The 20,789-nt window shown below is 41.3% G+C and overlaps 1 protein-coding gene across 1 annotated transcript in view; it reads left to right on the forward strand.

Moving 5' to 3' along the window:
* The window catches only part of RB1 (RB transcriptional corepressor 1), a 373,697-nt gene extending 357,287 nt beyond the window's left edge, over window positions 1-16,410 (forward strand). Inside the window, exons 24-27 of the mRNA XM_077297418.1 lie at window positions 281-311; window positions 9,042-9,175; window positions 12,645-12,694; window positions 15,017-16,410. Coding sequence (XP_077153533.1) covers window positions 281-311; window positions 9,042-9,175; window positions 12,645-12,694; window positions 15,017-15,105 — 304 coding nt within the window. The 3' untranslated portion in view covers window positions 15,106-16,410. The remainder of the gene's footprint in view (window positions 1-280; window positions 312-9,041; window positions 9,176-12,644; window positions 12,695-15,016) is intronic.
* Window positions 16,411-20,789: the final 4,379 nt, after the last annotated feature.

Here is a 20,789-nt window from a genome sequence, read left to right on the forward strand (position 1 = left end):
GCCAGATTTCACAGTCATACACTAGCATTATTTTTGGAGGGGCTCTTTTGGCATGTGGTTTTGTAATTTAGGCTCTGGTCATTCTTTTATTTTAGGTTTCCTTTGTTTCTGACCAAAAATTAAAAAAAAAGTCAATGGGAGTAAAAATTCAACAAACTATTACGAAACCTGTAGCAATGAGACCAGTGTGAACTGAGCTTTTTTGTCTTTTATTTTTTACTCTAGTGTTTATACAGTAAAACTAAAACTGTTAACCGCCCTCTATCTGTTTTTTTTCTAGAATCCTGGTATCCATTGGTGAATCATTTGGGGTAAGCAGTCAATTTTCTCCATTTACAGTATAGTTAAGGCTCTCTAAATGTGGCAATAAAAAATATAAATGATTTAATATTTTTTATTGTACAAACGTAGTAAAACATAAAAACCTATGCTGGATATCGATGTAATTACAAGACTAAAGTTAACATATCATTTATACCACACTGAAAAACGCCTAAAGGCAGAACCCTGAAAACACTGGTGGAATTGCTTTGTCCCCATTTATAAGCCATCCTCACACTTTTTTTTTTTTTTTTTTTTTTTTTAGATCAGATCCATTTTTACCAATTTTCAAACTTTAACAGATAACATATAAAGGAGCCCAGTGTAGTCCATTCCTTACCATATGAGGAAGATGGGCATTAGGGACATTACATGTTGGACAGCATCTTATAGTTTCTGGGAATCCGATATGTCTACAACAACCTCTTTGCTTCAGATAGAGACTGTCAGGGAATTGATTCCCACAGATCCCCCATTAATTCACCAGTATCTGTCTTAGGCCGGGGTCACACTAGACCGTAATACGGACGAGTGCTATGCGATAAAAAATCGCATAGCACTCGGCCCAATGTTAATCTATGGTGCAGCTCCCATCATCCGATATTTTCTCCACCGTATTCAGGATCCGAGTGAAATCGCAGCATGCTGCGATTGTCAGCGTATCTCGGCTGAGACTCGCCAATGCAAGTCTATGGGTGCGAGAAAAAAATCGGATTACACACGGACCATGCGTGTGCATTGCGAGAAATACGCAGCGGTGTTAGAGAAAAGCCAGTAATTCAATTGCCGGCTTTTCATTTCTCCTGCCTAAACCCGACATGATATGAGACATGGTTTACATACAGTAAACCATCTCATATCCCCCCTTTTTTTTTGCATATTCCACACTACTGTTAGTAGTGTGTATGTGCAAAATTTCGGCGCTGTAGCTATTAAATTTAAGGGTTAAATGGCTGAAAAAATTGGCGTGGTCTCCCGCGCAATTTTCTCCGCCAGAGCGGTAAAGCCAGTGACTGACGGCAGATATTAATAGCCAGGAGAGGGTCCATGGTTATTGGCCCCCCCGTGGCTAAAAACATCTGCCCCCAGCCACCCCAGAAAAGGCACATCTGGAAGATGCGCCTATTCTGGCACTTGGCCACTCTCTTCCCACTCCCTGTAGCGGTGGGATATGGGGTAATGAAGGGTTAATGCCACCTTGCTATTGTAAGGTGACATTAAGCCAGATTAATAATGGAGAGGCGTCAATTATGACACCTATCCATTATTAATCCAATTGTCTGAAAGGGTTAAAAACACACACACACACGATTAAAAAGTATTTTAATGAAATAAACACACAGGTTGTTTTAGTATTTTATTGCTCTCTCAATCCATTTGCAGACCCTCGCTTGGCAAAATAATAAACCCACAATATACATACCTTCTGATGATCCGTCACGTCCCACGAGGTAATCCATCTGAAGGGGTTAAAATATTTTACAGGCAGGAGCCCTGCTAATGCAGCTTTGCTCGTGTCTGTAAGCCCCGGCGAATGAAGAAAATGTATGTCAATGACCTATAGTTACCTTCAGTCGCGGTGATGCGCCCTCTGCTGGATGTCCTCATGAACTGCAGCCTGGGAACTTTTTCCCACGCTCCAGGTCATGAGGACATCCAGCAGAGGGCGCATCACCGCGACTGAAGGTAACTATAGGTCATTGACCTACATTTCCTTCATTCGCCGGGGCTTACAGACACGAGCACAGCTGCATTAGCAGGGCTCCTGCCTGTAAAATATTTTAACCCCTTCAGATGGATTACCTCGTGGGACGTGACGGATCATCAGAAGGTATGTATATTGTGGGTTTATTATTTTGCCAAGCGAGGGTCTGCAAATGGATTGAGAGAGCAATAAAATACTAAAACAACCTGTGTGTTTATTTCATTAAAATACTTTTTAATCGTGTGTGTGTGTTTTTTAACCCTTTCAGACAATTGGATTAATAATGGATAGGTGTCATAATTGACGCCTCTCCATTATTAATCTGGCTTAATGTCACCTTACAATAGCAAGGTGGCATTAACCCTTCATTACCCCATATCCCACCGCTACACGGGAGTGGGAAGAGAGTGGCCAAGTGCCAGAATAGGCGCATCTTCCAGATGTGCCTTTTCTGGGGTGGCTGGGGGCAGATGTTTTTAGCCACGGGGGGGCCAATAACTATGGACCCTCTCCTGGCTATTAATATCTGCCGTCAGTCACTGGCTTTACCGCTCTGGCGGAGAAAATTGCGCGGGAGCCCACGCCAATTTTTTCAGCGATTTAACCCTTAAATTTAATAGCTACAGCGCCGAAATTTTGCACATACACACTACTAACATTAGTAGTGTGGAATATGCAAAAAAAAAGGGGGATATGAGATGGTTTACTGTATGTAAACCATGTCTCATATCATGTCGGGTTTGGGAAGGAGAAATGAAAAGCCGGCAATTGAATTACCGGCTTATCACATATATCGCGCTGAATTAAATATAAATACAGAATATATATATGTGTGTGTCTCAATTACACATATATATAATACTGTATATATGTTTTAACGAACATTTGAGCACATAAATCCATTAGATGTCGGTTTTGCAAGCCTGCGAGAAAATCTCGGCATATGGATGCCATACGGATGTCAAAAGGATCATTTGATGCGAGGAAATCGCATCCTCGCACTGCACACGGATCACTGTTTTGGAAACATTTGTGCGATTCTCGTCCGTGAAAAACGGACCGTTTTTATACGTTGTGTGTGTCCCCGGCCTTACACTTCTCCTTAGCAGGGGTAGGAAAGGAAAATAAGTATAAAGATCACATGGATTTATAGACTTTAGATATTTGCCCTCTAGTCGAACTGTCCCCTTTCACCATAGCTACTAAATAATTGTTATCCACTACTGGAGTTTTGAAGCGAGGGTCACAAAAGTAGCCATGTGTGAGCTGTAAATACTTATAAAATTGCCAATGGGCCAGGTCATAGTCTTCCTGCAATTGTGCAAAGCTCGTCAGGATAGTTCCATCCTGTATTTGAGCCAAAGTATTTATTCCTTTTCATTCCCAGTCAGGTAACCCTTTTAATTTACTAAATTCTGGAAACAAAGAGTAATGCCACAAAGGGGTAAATGTTGTATAATACTTAAAATTAGTGAATTACTTACCTCTATCCCATATTTTATAAAACAAAGACCATATTTGTACTAACGGGGGTCCCTTACTGGTCAGTTTTACAAAATGTATAGCAACGCATTATCTGTTGTATCAGTACCCTGACATGGTATCTGTTCTCAACCCCTTGGGCATTCAAACTATTTTTATCAAATTATCCCTTTTTATTACAGATAAGGGTAGACTGCACCAACCATTGATTTTTGTAGTAAATTTGTCAAGGAGATGTCAGATTAAGGCTGGTTTCACATTTGCGGTTGTGTCTGCAGCGTTTGACGCATACATCCGCATGCGTCTTGATTTCCTATCTTTAACATTGTAGAATCGTTTGCTTACGCATGCGTTTTTTCGCGGCGGGGAGCGGCTATCACAACATGTTGGAATTTTTGAGGCAGCAAATTTCTGTCAAATATGCGCAGACAGATTAGTGCGTTAAAAAAAGGATTACTGTCTATGGGAACGCATGCGTATGCATGTCTTTGCGTACGCATGCGTTCGATGCGCTTGCGTACTTTGGACTGCGCATGTCCAGGAACTGATTTAGACACGCCCATTGAGACACGACCTCCTGGAAATATCAAACGCATACACACAAAAAGTGCAAACGCATGTAAAAACACATACAAACGCTGCGTTTTTTTGCCGTCATTCGTAAGCTGATGCAGATAAAAAAACACTGCATTTGCATGCATTTTTGCATGCGGTTGCGGACGATATGCTGCGGACTCAAACGCAAATGTGATACCAGCCTTAGAGAAAAAAATCTTGAGAACTAGCTATAACTTTCATACCTAAATATTTTCACTCTCTTACTAGTTGTTTCTTAGTATGATCCAAACAATAGGATCTACTGGCATCAGAACCAATTTATCACAATTAGATGGTCGGGGCTCCCCATTATTATATGTATTACTAATAGAATACCCGCAGCTTTGCTCGTGGAAAATATGTTAAATTGTTGGTTATGGTAGCTAAAGTAAAGTTTTCAGTGTCACCTTGAAATTGACATTTTCAGAGTGCTACAGTATTTTTTTTTCCACTTTAAATTTTTATCATTTTACTAATTTGTCGTAACAATGTTGTTGTCTAGTTGCCCATAGCAACTAATCAGAGCTCAGCGAGCTCAGCTTTCACTTTACCTCAGCAGTGTCAGTGATGAAAGCTCCCTGTATAGTAAGCAATAATGACAATCTTAAGGCCCCGTCTCACATAGCGATTTACCAACGATCACGACCAGCGATACGACCTGGCCGTGATCGTTGGTAAGTCGCTGTGTGGTCGCTGGGGAGCTGTCACACAGACAGCTCTCCCCAGCGACCAACGATCAGGGGAACGACTTCGGCATCGTTGAAACTGTCTTCAACGATGCCGAAGTCCCCCTGCAGCACCCGGGTAACCAGGGTAAACATCGGGTTACTAAGCGCAGGGCCGCGCTTAGTAACCCGATGTTTACCCTGGTTACCAAAAAAACAAACAGTACATACTCGCCTTTCGGTGTCCGTCAGGTCCCCCGCCGTCTGCTTCCTGCTCTGACTGAGCCGCCGTACAGTGAGAGCAGAGCGCAGCGGTGACGTCACTGCTGCACTCTGCTCTCACTGTACGGCCGGATCTCAGTCAGAGCAGGAAGCGGACGGCAAGGGACCTGACGGACATCAGAATGTGAGTATGTACTGTTTGTTTTTTTTACATTTACGCTGGTAACCAGGGTAAACATCGGGTTACTAAGCGCGGCCCTGCGCTTAGTAACCCGATGTTTACCCTGGTTACCAGTGAAGACATCGCTGGATCGGTGTCACACACACCGATTCAGCGATGTCAGCGGGACCTCAACGACCAAAAAAAGGTCCAGGCCATTCCGACACGACCAGCGATCTCGCAGCAGGGGCCTGATCGCTGGTACATGTCACACATAGCGAGATCGCTACTGAGGTCGCTGTTGCGTCACAAAACTAGTGACTCAGCAGCGATCTCGCTAGCGATCTCGCTATGTGAGACGGGGCCTTTACTATGAGGCATTTTTCGCCTGACTAATATTGCTGCTCAGTAATGTTCATTCGTGTGCATAGGGTGCATCAATCTGAGTGTGTTTGCATGCGTGTGTGGTGTGCATGTATTTATGGGGTGGTGTTGTGGTATTTGTGGGGTGGTGTTTGTGTAGTGTGGTTTTGAGCTTGTGGGTTGGTGTATGTGTGCTGTTTGTATGGTGTTTGTGTGTTGTGTGTGGTGGTGCGGCCCCTTTAGCAGCGACTCTTTGGCGCCGTCGCTATAATCCGTCCCTGTCAGTCACAAGTGTTGTTTTCCCCTCAGCACTTTTATCTTCACATTTTCCATTATATGTATAGGATTTAACTTCGGGGGCCCCAATCTCATGATGTGGAGACACTAGCAAGATGTGACATGCGCAGTATTCTGCTCCTGTGGGTTGAGAGGGGGCCTGCCAAATTTCACCCAAATCGAGCAAGAACTGTGTATTTGTATAGAGCGGGCTACTACAGATTTTGAGTTTTATATATATGTGTCTACAGAAGATTTCTCACAGTCAAAGGGTATAGATTTGTCTACGAGAATACTAACTGCTCCTGCATGGGTGGAGAAGATGGAGTGGTAACATGCAAAAGCCCAAGACCACTGTATCATCTGAATGGGGTCCTTTACTAAATATTATTCTGAGCAAAGTAATATTGCTGGCCGAAACATTTTACATATCTTTTGTGTGTCCGATACCCTCTCACATTCCATGAAATAATATTTACAGACTTTGCCATGTTTGTATAATAAAAAATATGCTGAAATAGAGTACGTTCCTCCTATGAAATGTAACTACAGACTTCTTAGGCTAGGTTCACATTGCGTTAGGGCAATCCGTTAAGCGCATAGCGCTAGCGGATTGCGCTAACGCAATGTATCTATAGGGATCGCGTTTGCCGATCCCGCTAGCACAGATCCCCGATGTGTGCTAGCGAGGAACGGACCTCGGGCGCACGCATGCAAGCAGCGTCCGAGGTCCGTCAGAAAATAACGGCACATCGCTAGCGCGTGCCGAAAATGGCATGCGCTAGAGATCAGATTCACATTGCCGTCAATGGGTGCGCTAACGGACCCTTTGCATGGCGTTAATTGCGACAATTTCGCCATGCAACGCAGTCCGTTAGCGTTAACCCATTAACGTAATGTGAACCTAGCCTTAGATATGAACATCGCTTGTTCCCAACAGACAACTCCTTTACCCCTAATTAACAACACAAAAAAAAAATAGAAAAAGGAAATTCCTCTCTGAATGAGAGCTGTTACAGATAACAGACCTAAAAACATGAGAATTCTTGAGCCAACCACACTGTTTGGGCAACATTATGTTGCCACATTTTCTCCCCCGCTATGTGATATATTGCGTAAATTTACCAAGGACCAACATGAAACCTAGAAGTTATACTAAAGTGTTTAAGGCAAATGTATAGCAAGGATGAACTTTCTCCTGGCGTAAAGTGTTCTTATTAATGTCCGTCTATTAAAATAAGATTTTATCTTAAAATAAGATTTTCCCCATTGCTACAATTCTCAGTCTTGACAAAAATAACATACCGTGCAAAATTCCCGTGACATGCAGCCTGCTTCTTATGCTTCTCATATGATACTTTCTTTTCTGAAATTCAGCAGAAAAATCTGAAAATCTTGATATTTTACGTTCCATAATGATAAGAAGATTCAGATGGTCTCTTACTATTGTTTAGAATGATGTTATGATCTTTGAAGTGAAGCAATTTGATGAGAACAGTTCTTCGAGGCATTGATAGACACCTTTTCCCTCATTAAAAAAGAATGTACCAGTTTTATAGTCACTCTTTACCCATCTAGTTATAGACTCTTAATAGCTTCTTTAGAAAGGAGAACCTGAGCCCCCTGAGGAAGTGATAACCATGCGAAACACGCGTCGAGCTGCAGCCCAAGCAGGATCGTTTCATCTAATGGGTAATCAACCTTTTTCTAATACTATCATGTGACATGTATAGCGAGCACAAATTGTATACCATGAATTTCACAATAGACTTGACATCATAGCACCCTTACCAGATTGTCTTTTTTGCTATATGTTTTGGTACACAGTAACGGACAACGCAATCTAGTATTAGAATGATAGAAGATGCTGGCGTTTCTTATGTAGATCACTATAATTCATGGGTAGTTCGCATACCTTTTGTTATTATGCAATCCTGACTTTGCCCTTGACCACTGCTATTTCACCTACAGATCAAAACCTTTTGTGTACCCACTATAATTTATTTTATCATGCAAATGTTGATTATTAAATGTTGATGGTATTTTTTTCATGTAATAATAAAGATTTTTTTAATTTTTATATAGTCATGACTCAGGTTCTCCTTTCTAAATAACATTTCCCTCATGATTACTGTTGAAAGGGCACATGATGCCCTAAATGACTTCAGAAGGCAGATCTCAAAGATTTCCGCCACCTCTCTTCCTTCTGCGCGGTCAGGGACTCCAACCAGTCAGCTATTATTTCTACGGCGTCTGTTCTACAAGTCATGTGTTTTGCTGAGGAGCACATACATTTGTTGTGCTTTCGTGACATCTTTTTTGCATTGTAACAGTGCAGCCTCCTATGTCAGAGTTGTCCTGCCAGTTGCATATCTCTGAGGATGGAACACCACTATCTGCGCTAATAATATGGGTAAACCGCTCTAAACAAGTAACCACATCTGCTGATCTGTACTTCACACGAGGTTCTACCAGCGTCGTGTTGGGCAGAGCAGAGTCCTAGCTTGGTCTTTTGCCTTGTCGTACTGTCAGTCAATGCTACCGATAGTCACTACGACGTGCTACTATTGAAGGGTGAGGTTATGCACTTATATATGCACTAATAGAGATTTTGAAGCCCTGATAGCAGGACTAAATCAGGGTTGTTCCAGGAGCTCTTTCCAACATGCTCCATTTGCATGCGCTCTCAGACCGCGCTCTCAGACCGCGCTCCGTATGCTCCCAGCCTCCAGCTTCTAACTCAGAATTGTGACATTAAAAAAATGGAACCTCTCGTGGGAAAAAATTAGAAATTATGACTCTCAAAACATGATGGGGAAACTTTTTTGTGTTTATGGACAAAAATTGTTATGGTTAACATTTTTAATTCTGCTACTAATCTCTATATTGTTCAGTGTTAGAAAACTATTGATAAAACCAATGTGACATCTTTCACAATTAGCGAGTTACTTCTACAGAAGTTTGTTTAAATTATAGCTATGCAGTGTTACTTATGTTTCTTGTAAAGGATGATACCTTTTGGTTATTTTCTTATTATCTTATTTTACATCCTGTATCTGGCTGTGCCAAAATTTCTGTTCAGTGTTTTTGTGGTTTGTGTGTCCAATAGCACCAAGAAGTGGGATTGCAGATCCTTTGTAAAACTGCAAATACAAGCCTGCAGTTTTGGACCAGTTGAAATGCCACATGTTAGGGACCAACGATTATTGCCTTTATTAATAAAAACTATGTATATTTTGTCATCTTTCAGGCATCCGAAAAGTTTCAGAAAATTAATCAGATGGTGAGCAGCACAGAACGACCCATAAAGAGACATGCAGAGGGCACTGTCCCGAAACCACTGAAGAAGCTTCGCTTTGACGGCCATGATGAAGCAGATGGAAGGTATGTGTAATCTACATAATTTCATATAGATATATATCATACACACATACATGATGTACATAAATTTCTGAGTAATAAAAACGCATTCCTGGCTGATATGATGTAAATGAGTGGAGTGAGTCAACACCCCTAATTTTCAGCCTCTAGGTTCGAATAAGGCGGCTATAGTTAACATTCAGCCCGTTAGTGTTTCTGTGCAGCATCCACCTCATATAACAGATGTCTGTAGCATGCCACACTGCTACATGTCGTGGCATAATCATGGAAGTTCGTCCAGCTAATTAGCATTAGTGATCTTCTGTCTTGCTGCCATGTGAGATGTTTTTCCAGGAGCTGCAGCATTGGGAAGTTTGTACAGGTCCTGTTCATCTTCCTCTCTTGTCGTGCACTGATCAGATAGATCTGTGTTGGATAGAGAGAGAGAACTGTGCTGCTGCATAGTTCTCTCAGTAGTAAAAAAGCAACTTTATACTACCATAATTTCCAGACTGTAAGATGCACTTTTTATCAAGAAATAGCTTTATTAAAAAGTGTGTCTCTTCTAGTCAGGAAAATATGGTTTATCATCAGAATGCACAGTACATATTTCAGTTGTGGCCAAAAGTTTGAGATTGGCACAAATTTTGTTTTTTGACTAAAGGATCTGAAAACAATAAAGCAGAAATCTTGGTGAAGTGCAAAATTTGTTTCAGTCTCAACTTTTGACCATCACTGTACATCATACATAATATATTATCCCCTTCACCCCCGAGCCTGTTTTCACCTTCCTTACCAGGCCAAATTTTACAATTCTGACCAGTGTGACTTTATGAGGTAAATGGAATGTTACAACGGAGGATCCCAGTGATTCTGAGAATGTTTTTTTGTGACACATTGAACTTTATGTTAGTTGTACATTTTACTCGTTATGATTTGTGTTTATAAAAATATCAAAAACTGGGCACAAAATTAGAAAATTTAGCAACCTCACATGAGAGCTGCATTATATAGGAAAAGAGACCCTGAATCTATTGATGTATCACTTAGTTTACTGGGTGCAGCGGCTATTACACAATCAGAGCTTTTAGATTTAAGCATGCAGCAGAGCTGAGAAAGCTGCCCCTGCCCACACCAGGCTCTCTATATATAGAATGGCTGTTAACAGTAAGCTGCTTATCACGGGGAAGGGGGCGGAGTCAGACTAGTGTAATCCGTCAATGCTGATCACAAGTGATAAAACCTACACTATAAGTAAACATTACCACACAGGGTAATAAGTGACACATCTTTCGACTCTGTGTCTCAACCTCTTTCTCCTGCTGTCTTCAGATTACATAGCAAAAACCTTACAGATTCCCTTTATACCAGATAGTCATACCACACTAAATAGTTAAAGGCAATCTGTCAGCTCATTTTGGCCCTATAAACTGCGGCCACCACCATCAGGGGCTTTTCTGCAGCATTCTGTAATGCTGTAAATAAGCCCCAGATGTAACCTGAAATATAAGAAAAACAAGGTAGATTATACTCACCCAGGGGCAGTCCGGTCCAATGGGCTTTGCAGGTCCGGGTCCGGCGCCTCCCATCTTCATACGATGACGTCCTCTTCCTTGCTTTTGTTGCGGCTCCTGCTTGGTCCTGTTGAGGGCAGAACAAAGTACTGCAGTGCGCAGGTGCCGGGAAAAGTCAGAAGCCCATCGCCTGTGCACTGCAGTACTTTACGCTGCCCTCAACAGGGCAGAGAATTACGCCTGCACCGGAGCTGCGACAGAAGCAAAGAAGAAGACGTCATCATCGTATGAAGATGGGAGGACCCAGACCTACGACGCCCATCGGACCAGAACCGGAACAACCCCTGGGTGAGTATAATCTAACTTGTTTTTCTTATCTTTCAGGATACATCGGGGGCTTATCTACAGTATTACAGAATGCTGGAGATAAGCCCCTGATGCCGGTGGCGCAGTTTATATGCAAAAAATGAGGTGACAGATTCCCTTTAATAAATAACATTTACCACATGTATATTTTAAATCCACATCATTTTTAAAACATCATTTTTTTGGTAGGAAGATGGAAGGGATAAACGTTAATGACAAATTTTTCAGATTGGGAACAAAATTTACAAAACCAATTTTTTAGGGACCACATCACATTTGAAGTGACTTTGAGGGGCCTATGTAACAGAAAATACCCAAAAGTGACACCATTCTAAAAACTGTACCCTAGAAAGTGCTCAGAACCACATTCAAGAACTTTATTAACCCTTTAGGTGCTTCACAGGAATTAAAGCAATGCAGAATGAAAATTTAGATTTTTCCCACAAAAATGTTGCTTAAACTCAGTTTTTTATTTTCACAAGGGTAAAAGGAGAAAATGTACAATTGTTTTTTTATTTTACTTAAATATACGTATTTATTGGTATATGTGTTTTCTTTTTTTATTGTGATTTTTTTTTTTTTAAAGAAAATATTTTTACATTTTTTTAAATCGTCCCTTTATGAGACTTTAACTTTTTATTACTCTGCTTACTAGTATAATGCATTACAACTGTGTTACACTGACAAAACGCCTTTTAGATCATGCTGCTGGCATAGTCTAACAGGCCACCGTAGCTGCCAGACTCAGAGGTAGTCATTTGACCTTGGGTTGCCATGACTACAATCGTGCCCTCGTGATTACGTCGTGGGGGTGCCAATCGGGTGGGAGAGGGAGCGCCGTCACTCTCCTAGCCTTCTAAATGCAGCAATCTGTATTGATCACAGCATTTATGGGGTTAAATAGCCCGGGTGACAGCTGAAGCTTGGCTATCACTTAATCCGAACTCCTGGCGGCGATTGTGCGGGCACTTCTCCTGTGCCTGTACGATTGCATGACGTAAATTTACATCAATTTGTGAGAACCCCTTCTCGATCATGACGTAAACTTATGTCAAATGTTGTGAAGGGGTTAAAGGCATTGGCAACTACTGGACAACCCCAGCTTAATCAATTCAGAACCAAATGAAAAGAAAAACAATACATACTCCCCTCCCGCAGCGGCACCTTTCCAGCAATGTTCGTTGATTTTAATTCCATCCTGAATTTATTAAGATGGGGTTGTCCGGTAGTGGAAAACCCCCTTTAAATGTTTTGTTCAATGAACAGTTCTACGTAATGCCGCATACTGAAGGTATAAGCGGTAAATTACAGAAGTAACTGCTCATTGAATGACTTCCTCTAAGATGACAAGCCTGGAATATATCCAGATACCTTTGGAAAGTTTGATGACATGTTGTGAAACGTTAATAATAAAGCCGTGATAATACAGGCCAGTCCCTCTGATATATTTATAGGAATTTGGCTCTTTAGTAAGTAAATTGCACACCTCTGTGTTTCCATTGCTGTCCATGCCTTGTGTTAGCACAGAAGTAATTATTCCATCGTTCTGGGTTTCTCTTATTTGGTGGCAATGCATAGACCTCTTTCCTAATATCTGACCTGTTCTATTTCAGCAAATCTCTTTCTTCAGATTCAAAATTCCAACAGAAGCTTGAAGAGATGAGTAAGTGTTTTCTATTTGGTATCGTGAGTGCTGCATCCCAGTAGCCGCCGAGTAGACCGCATAAATGGCCTCTTAGAGCATCTTCATGGGAAGGGTTATTCCGAGATTGAAAATGTAATGGGGGCTTTCTGTTCACAAACACCCAGCCCGAGCAATAAGAGAACGTGTGCCACCTCTACTGGTCTGTAAGAGAGCAGCCGATATCTAGTTATACAGAGAAAAATGCAGACGACTTTCACCCACACAAGAACTCGTTACACATTTACACAATTCCAAGTTTCCTTTTTTATGAAAGTTTTCTTTTATACGGCTGGAAATGGTACCAGAGATTGATGCGTCATAAACATTTGTGTTACCTGTTCGTATTGACATGACAGTGTGAACAATGAATATCTGATAAGGGTGTTTCTAGCCAAAGTTTAATATGAGTAATATCCATTTGCCCCTATGGCCTCTTACTAGTGATGAGCGAACGTGCTAGGGTAAGGTGGTATCTGAGCATGCTCGTGTGCGAACCGAGTGACTTCGGCGTGCTCAATATGTTCATGTCCCCTCGGCTGCATGTCTCACGCCTGTTTGACAGCCGCAACACATGCAGGGATTGCAGCTGCGGGGACATGAACATATTGAGCACGCCGAAGTCACTTGGTTAGCACCCGAGCATGCTCAGATAACACCTTATCCGAGCACGTTCGCTCATAAATACCTCTTGCCTACGTCAGGGCCACAGAACATTACACGCCACACCTTACTACACTGCTACAGACCTCTGAAAGGATCAGAATTTTACTTTATAACATTTGCTTTGTCTTGGGTGGCTCATGAGTCATTTGTCAGGAAGTTGGCTGTTAATATAAAACGTAGAAAAGAAGAACTGAAATCAGGCAATAAGGACACTTTCTCATTATGAAATCTTTGTTTCCGGCATGTCATAACTACGTATTAATTGCCTAAGCGGGGATATTCGTGCCGGAATAGTCTGCTGCCTATGATGGGTTTTCTGTGGACAAGTCTCCCATCTTCAGGCTGTGCATAAAATCTCGAACAAAGAGACAAGGCACTGAGTCAGACGCCACCAGACGTATTGTCATACTACACACATTCACAGAACTTTCAAGATGTTTTCTCTAGAATTTCAGTTTTATTCGTTGACCTTTTGTTTCCAGTACAATTTAATTGGATCAGACCTTTTTTTTTATACATTTTCCGAATCTACGTTGTCAGAAAATAATGAAAACCTGATAGGGCCAAAACATAGAGGCACTTCCAATAGCAAAAGCACCTAAATAAGAATGGAGGCTACAAGGTCCCGTGTAATGATAAAATAACAAGCTTTATTGATTATGCAAAAAGACATACATACTAAACTAGATACAAATAATGAACACAGACATCCCTTCTGCTCAATAACTAAGATTACAAACAATAGATATGCTTTGCATAAAGGTAAAAATATTTGTATCAACAGCGGACCAAGTCCATCCACTATGTGGCTGAATATAAGTACACCTACAGTGCCAGAATAATGCATATAAAGTGCCTAGCAATACCTAAAGAGACAATAGTAACCTGTGACTTGGAGGGGGGAGATGATAGATGCCATACAGTCATGTCTCGTGCTCACAGAGCTACCAGTGGTGTACCACACAAGTGGCATGTTGTAGGCATCCCGGAGCTCACTAGGATAGCAGGAAACAAGGCAACATATACAATAGCGTTTTCAGGGTGGTGTCTGACTGTTACTAAAGCATGAGCAAACAGGAATGAAAATGGTGGACAGGAAAGCAGCTGACAGGCAGAGTGTACAAAGGCTGGTGCAATAACAGGAGCATTGGAAGTACATGGCTGAACTCACACCGTTTGCTATATGGACCAGGAAAGCTCAGACACGGTCCTCGTTTATCTAACAGAGGCTTGTCAGTAAATTCTCGTGATACATGCCTGGGATATACAAAGGGAACCGAACACAACCAGAAACGCTATTTAATTTCAGATATAAGGTTGTAATTAGGCTCAGTTCTGCAGTGAGAGCAGTCAGTCATTACATGTCTCACACTGGTAACGCCCTTTATATTTAAACTAATCTCTTAGGGAGATCTATGTTCTTCCCATAGATTTTAACAGATCGTTTACATATTCCAGAGAAATCCATGGGGTTTTTTTTAATAAGACATTGGATGGCAGATATCAAGGTATCATTTTATCCAGCTTCCTAGGACCTACATGCCCACATAGATGGCTTAGGGGGGTTGCAACATTCTACTGACAGATGCCCTTCACGTAATAGTTAACGTGACTGACTAGATATTTGTGTTATTACAGAATCTACAAGGACAAGAATACAGAGGCAAAAGTCAGAGGAGGTGTCTGACTCGGTGAAGCCAGAAGACTCCATAAAGGAAGAAGACTAGGGAGACCTAACCTCCATAGCCCACTACACTGAGACTAATGTACTCCATATCTACAGACATTCGTTGTTTTTTTTATTCTCATCCTTTTTTTTCATGTATACCACTTTTATAAACTGATAGTTGACGATTACAATTTTAGCAGTAGTTTAGAGAAGCCAGTGTTTACAGGATGGTAGTAGCCTCCATTTCCTATAGACACGTCTACAACTTCCCCTGACACAACAGAACTCTGTACGCCTGAGGCCACACGTATGAATGGTTACGCTGATTCTAAAGTGCACTATTTATTTTAATTGCTTCTTACTTGAATTTTATTTAATTGTTGTGCACATTTCCACTCGAGCCTGATGGCCACTTGCTGATTACTACTGAAGACAACAGTTCTACAATGATATCCTAGGAATGACGGCAGCTCCGTATGGTGTGCCCAACAGTACATTTAGGTGCCCGGTTCTTTATAGAGCTATACTCTTCATCTATTTATCTGCTCCTCAAAAATAAGGAAACTGGAACTGATTTTCCCACTCATACATATACAGACACTAGTGGGGGGTTTTATTTGTGACGTCTTCTCCTCCATTACCTCAATTGAAGAATGGAACTGACAGTAGACGGGTGCAGGCTCGGCGTTTGGTGCTATTGTATGGAAGTTCAGAATAAAAGTTAGTGTGAGTTAGTAGTAACATTATAGGTGATAGGCGACTGATATCCACTTTGTAGACTCATGTAATAAGTATATTAAGATTTGCTTTAAATACATATTGGGACCTCAGCGTGTTCATGATTCATCTTTCTTTTTCGATGTAGACTTGTTGCTCTGGATTCAAGGTGGTAGCCTATAAATCCAAGCGATCTTCTCAACCCAGTTATTAAATCTTCCTTGGTGTTGTCCAAACACACACAATTGCAAACTTTACAGTGAAAGTTCGGCATAAGATATCTTCTGAAACATCAATTGGAAAAAAACAATCCATACTCTCCGTCTCTCCAGTAAACACCAAGGGCCCTAGTGATCATGAGGGACCTCTTTGTCCAAAGTTCCCTTGGAACCTTTCAGTGACATTTAAGAGTGTTTTTATGATCTTTTCAATGTGGTCACGGCCACAAAGTCATAGCATGACGTTTACTGCCCTTAGTATTTCATAGTAAATGTATCTAGTTTTGTTAGTTTTCTTAACAATATGATTGCCACCTCCATGTGTCCAGAGTAAGAAGCTTAAGTTTATCTGAATGCTCACAATGTTCTTTCTGAAAACCCCTTGAAGAAAGAATAGTACAATCTAAAAAATAATAATAAAAAATAATGCAACTAATCTCATAATCTAGGCTTTAACAGCACTTTCCTTTTATGTGGCCTTAAAAACACACAAGTTTGTTGCTTCCCAATAGTTGTAAGTGTATATTCACACTGCAGACTTGTTACAGAGATTTCTGATTGCAGCAAGCAAGCTCAGTTCAGATGACTGGCAATCTATGTACCTGCAGCAGAATCATCCCCACGTGTGACCCTATCGAGGACATGCCAGCTCTCCTGACCGATACGTTTTAGTAAATAGTTGTTACAAATCTGGAGCTTTCTTTCCCAGAAATCTATATTGTTCTTTTTCTTCTGAAAGAGTAGGAAAACTTTAAATAGGACCAGTCCCTACATACATTTTCATAAGGAATTAAGGAGACGTTGTCCAGACTTCTACTACTATACTTTAAGCAAAGGGATTGTCCAGTGCTGCTCACGCCCTCACTGCGAGGTGTGCATACTTAATGACATAGCATCTGTCAAGTCACATGCATGATTGACAGGTGTGTGCAGACATGTCATCAGCGCCCTTCATCTCGATGTGGAAGTGATCGGCTCTGCACAGACGTGTCAGGAGCACTATATATTGTACACTGGACCCCACAGGAGAGACAACTGATCCTCTATAATCTCAAAAGAACAAACACTTTGGGCCTGATTCATCAAATCGTTTACAGCAGAATTCTGGCGTAAAAAGTTACTTTTGTCAACTTCACGCCAGTTTCTCTGAGAAATTGGGCATAGCAGGGGCATGACTCCACAGCTCCAGTTCATGACGAGCTGTGACCTTCTGTACGCCAGAAATCTTACTCTGGTATCGGACTGGAGAGCGATTCCTGTACGAGGTGCATGCAACACTGCAGATTCCTGAGGAGTCGTGCACTTCTTCTTGAATCAGGAGAATCTGACTCCAGCATGTCCTGTCATCAAGACCCAGTGTGAGCAACGCCGTCTTGATGAATCAGGCCCTTATTTTATTGCCGTACAATGATGCAGAGGAAGAGCGGTACATTATAATTAATTGGCATTTTACATTTCCATAAAAAATAGATACTATTGCGTTGATGGCACAACCTGTGCCTATAGGCTTTTTTTTTTTTATACTCTCATGCTTCTACTGCACATATACTGCAGAGTACGGTCCCATCATATGTGGGAATTTTGTTGATGAATTTTTGTTATTGTTTTGGTCAGGTAATCTTTTATATTTGAAAACACAGGAGCTCTGTGATGCTTGACCAATGTACGATTATGTTCATGCTAACATTTTTTTAATTACCTTTAAAAATAAAACTGAATTCCAAATCGTGAGTTGTTTTATGTTTGATCGTGCGTGCAACGTCAATTTCGACAACACAGCGTTAGTTTACAGAGACGTCCAGGATTAAAGACTTGCTAGCATAATCTACAGGAAATGCCCTTACATCAGGGTCTATTCATGCCATATTCTTTGTAGCAGCAAGAATTCTAGAAGTGTACTACAAACCATAGATCCAGATACCTTATCTCTCAAAGATGTCAACTGTAGCAAAAACAATGTACACATTCTCTAGCCCATCTTATGACGACGGACATTTGTGCTGCATCTTTTGTAATAGACAATTAGTTTCCTGTATGAACAAGCCTGAGCTGTGATGTCATGTGGTGAAGAGTAGATAACCAGTGAAGCTTTAAACATTTTTCATGTAAACTACCTTGATCCAGAAGCAATCGCACCTGTATTTTGTAATACAGAACTACACCTCAAGTATGTGTTTTTAGTGACAACTCAAAATATAAGTATTTTACAACACAAGATTGTGACAACCGCATTCTAATCTGGATAGTAGTAATGATTTATGTAAATTTAAGTAAATGTGCCTTTAAATAGTTGTTATAAATAAGAAGAGCGGGTGAGAGCTTCCCCATTCCCCACACTGTCTTCAGCACCTGTTTGCTGCACACAGGATCACACGGGAACAAGCAGCTGTGTGGGCGCCAGAGAGAGGGGTGAGAGTGCACCTGTTTGTATCCCGCAGAGTTAGTGCTGACAGTTCGGGCATTGCTTATTCTGGTCACGCATGCTACCAATTCAGCTAAGGCGAAGTGTGCGGCCTGATGCCTGTGGGCAGATCCGTGCATTGGCCATGCAAACGGGGTTTACGGAGAAGCCCTCATTTACATATGTAATAAAACTGTTTTTCTGCACAAGTGAAGACTTTAAATCTATACGGTACTTATATGTTTTATAGGGGCTAAGTCCCATTTAGGACCAAATAAGTACCGTAGTTTAAATTGAGTTTTGTTGTGTATGGACTGTGTAAGTAGATGAAATTGAGTTTCGGGTGTGACAGACTCATTCTAAAGGGAAGCTGAATAAAATTATACCTGCAATCCCATATCTTAATTCTAAAAAAATCCACAATTTTGTTAATATGTAAATGAGCCGTCTGTTAAGAGCTGGACAAAGATTTCCCAGAGAATCTGCCTTCCCAGCTTATTACATGTCTCACACTTACCAGTGTGAGACATGTACTGACAGTTTGCTCTCCTGATCTACCTGTTTAATAACAAATTTCGATTTCCCTGGACTAGGACATTAGATCACAGCTATCAAGGTATCACTGTATTCAGCTTCCTATGACCTAAATGCCTTTAAAGAAGGCTTAGGAAGGACGATCCTACTGCCAGATTTTCTTTAATAGCTTCCACTCAATCTGGTACGTAGGAGGTATAAGGTATGTGCACACATTGTGGATTCGTGTGCAGATCTTTCCGTGCAGATTCTGAAAAATCTGCAGGTAAAACGCCCTGCGTTTTACCTGCGGATTCCAATTATGGAACAGGTGGAAAATACTGCGGAATCCGCACAAAGAATTGACATGCTGCGGAAAATAAACCGCATTTCCGCACGGAATTTTCCGCAGCATGTGCACAGCGGATTTGGTTTCCCATAGGTTTTACATGGTACTGTACAACGCATGGAAAACTGCTGCGAATCCGCAGTGTCAAATCTGCAATGTTTGCACAGACCCTTATTCTGGTGGTGGTAGACGTGTTGCCATGGAACTTTTCTCGCCTATAAGCAACATTTCTCAGTAAAATTACCTCTACACCCCAGGATCTCATAGAATAGGCCATTGCTCTTTCTCCTGTGAAGCAATAGCAAAGAAAGAAAACAAATCTTGATTTTATATATTTGACACTAGGAATTAGTGTATTAATCTAAATTCTAATAAATTTGTGTTGATTTTTTTAAAATTTCCTAATCAAGAGAATTTTTCCATCCTCCAGAAAAATGCTTGCTACTCGTGTGGTGCAAGTCAGACGCATTTCAATGCTCAATCAATACTAGTGAGGATTTCTAGGATCCAGCAGCTTTGCCAGAAGACACTTCTGTATGCTACATAGTGCTCATGAAGCACCAAAGAAGTCCAGTCCAAGGCAAAATAGCTGGGGATTGGACTTGTTACTCTTATATTGCAGGAGCTTTAGGCTATGTGCACACGTTGCGGATTTTGCTGTGGATCTGCAGCAGCTTTCCATGCGTTTACAGTTCAATGTAAACCTATGGAAACCGCAGTGCACATGCTGCAGAAAAAAAAACACGCGGAAACGCAGCGGGTTACATTCCGCAGCATGTCAATTCTTTGTGCGGATTCCGCTGCGGTTTACACCTGCTACATAATAGGAATCCGCAGGTGTAAAACTGCAGGTAAAATCCGCATAAACACAGCGGTAAATCCGCAGGTAAAACGCAGTGCCTTTTACCTGCGGATTTCTAAAATCCGCTGCGGAAAAATCCGCAGAGCTCCTTTCTACGTGTGCACATACCCTTACCCCCACAGTGGCATACCTAATTGGTATTGTAAATTTACAATTTCGAAATTGTTTTAGGCTTCTTTTACACTTGCCGTGTTTTTGCGGCCTCAATAGATTTCAATGGGGCCGCAAAAACGGGCAGCCAAAAATCATAGTAGAGCCGTATTTACGGCCGTGAAAAAATATCGAGCTTGCTCGATATTTTTCGTGGCTTACGGACACTGCCCCATTGAAAATCAATGGGGCCGCAGAAACAACGGATGCTTGTTTTTGCAGTGCACCGTGACTTCCTGTTTTGCGGAACGTCTTTTTTTCCAATACTTTTTCCATAGTATTGGAAACCAGAAAAACAGCGATCTGCAAGTTTTTTGCAGTCTGTTATTGCGGCAGACCGTGAAAACTGCTGCAATACGGCCAGCAAAAAAAGGCCGTAAAAAACCTGGTAAGTGTAAATAGTACTTTACATAGTCAAGAAAAAAACACACTGCTTTCATAATGAGTTTTATTATCATAGAAAACAAACAATTATCAAAAAAAGGACACTGAAAAGTCAGCAACTGTTCACGTACAGATTATACATTACAGG

Source organism: Ranitomeya variabilis, chromosome 3, assembly GCF_051348905.1.
Source record: "Ranitomeya variabilis isolate aRanVar5 chromosome 3, aRanVar5.hap1, whole genome shotgun sequence".
Lineage (NCBI taxonomy): Eukaryota > Metazoa > Chordata > Amphibia > Anura > Dendrobatidae > Ranitomeya > Ranitomeya variabilis.